The 1,621-nt window shown below is 58.9% G+C and overlaps 1 protein-coding gene across 1 annotated transcript in view; it reads right to left on the bottom strand.

Moving 5' to 3' along the window:
• Window positions 1-1,107: 1,107 nt before the first annotated feature.
• The window catches only part of MSRB1 (methionine sulfoxide reductase B1), a gene marked incomplete at its 5' end in the record, with an annotated part of 778 nt that continues 264 nt past the window's right edge, over window positions 1,108-1,621 (bottom strand). The window contains 2 exon segments of the mRNA XM_010156860.1: window positions 1,108-1,139; window positions 1,474-1,617. Of these exon segments, the coding sequence (XP_010155162.1) occupies window positions 1,108-1,139; window positions 1,474-1,617 (176 nt within the window).

Raw genomic sequence — 1,621 nt, 5'->3', positions numbered from 1 at the left:
TCACCAAACCCCCCACGCGTCGTGCCGGAGCTGCACCAGCCCCACGGGTCAGCGAAAGGTTTGGCCCTCTTCAAAAATCTTGATTTCAAAGAGGAGGCTTTGGTTTGTGGGACAGGGAGGGAAGGCCACGAATCTGACGCTGAATTAAGGACAAATCAGTGTCCCAGCCCTTCCGAGCGCAGAGGGAATGCAGACGTGGTTCCTAAAGCCTGAGTTGTGCAAAGTGTGGGCAGTGAGCCCGATCCTGGCCTCTCCTGCGCCAGTGTACAGCAAGGAGGAACCGTCAGGGCCACTGCAGGTCACAGCACAGTGATAAATCTGGTGTAAGGCCAAGTCACAATCGAGCCCAGAGGACACAGGAAACCTAGAACCGTCTATTGTGTGCAAGAAGGGTAGAGGGGTAACGTCACTGGGTGCTGTCTAGCGGGACCATAAAATCATCTTTGCCCTAGCATCCTGGGAGGGTTTATATAGGGCAATTCATGCCATGATCCCAGCCCAGAATAGCACCAGAGATTAACCCGGACTCTGACCCCAGCTAATCCAGCGTTACACCCTGGAAATGCCAGCGGAGCGACTCTGGATTGCATCGGTGCCATGGCACAGTCAGTGCCTCCCGGCTGGGATCTGGAGAGTGTCCTGGCTCAGCTGGACTCAACAGGAAAACTGCTCCAGAGCTCAGCAGAGGCGGGACTGCAGGCGCGCGTGCTGCTTTGGGGGGAAACCTGAAAGGGCTCGGTAGCAGCTGGTACCGGCAGCTGTGAGGATGCTGGGAGAACCGACAGCTGGGGAGGGGATAAGGATGGGTAAAACGAAGCCCTGTAGCCTTTGCATCACCCCAATCCGTGTGAAACACCCTCAGGCACAGGTCATACAACCTGCCACCCAGCAAGCACAGAGCTTCAGCAACCCCATTTTCCCCTCGCCTCCCCTGCATTCCTCCCAGCATCCCAAACTGGAGCAGCCCTGAGAGGGAACCAGCCTGGGGAAACCAGGAGCTTCCTCGGGGTTTCTCTTGCTGCCAGTGCCCCCTTGCCCATGACAGTGCACCCCCAGGTGTGAACGCGGGATCAGCCCAAGAGCAGTGTGCCAAGCAGAGCAGCTCGCTTACTTCTCCTTCAGGTCGTTGTCTGCTTTGCCTAAAAAAGGGGGAGAAAAACCTCAGGGCTCATGTTTCTTGTTCCAGAGCCCCCAGCCCCTTTTCACATGGTTATTTTAGTGTTATTTCGCTACGGGCAGCCAACATCTCACAGCCATCGCAGCCCGACACGCAGGACAGCAAACCGTGGCCGGGGTGCTGCCCTGAAGTTAGCCCCCCAAAGCCTTTTGCTGGCTCAGGGGAAGCAAAGAGCACGATAACCACAATGGAAGAAGCCCTGCCCCTCCCTACGGACCCGCTCCCCGCTCAGAGCTCCCCCCTGACAACCAGCAAACCCCCCCAGCCCCGTGTTTGCCACCAGAGGAGCTCCCTACCCTCACTCCGCACCACCAGCACAACCCCCCCACCCACGCTCAGCCGCCCCTCGGACACGCTCAGACCTGCGGCCGCATCCAGGAGCTCCCGCACGCTCCGGATTTCACCGGGGGGAGGTCCGGGAGCCCCCGACGAGCTGCCAGCTGA

The sequence above is a fragment of the Eurypyga helias genome, unplaced genomic scaffold (genome assembly GCF_000690775.1).
Source record: "Eurypyga helias isolate BGI_N326 unplaced genomic scaffold, ASM69077v1 scaffold43768, whole genome shotgun sequence".
NCBI lineage: Eukaryota > Metazoa > Chordata > Aves > Eurypygiformes > Eurypygidae > Eurypyga > Eurypyga helias.
This window is presented reverse-complemented; position numbering and strand designations above follow the sequence as displayed.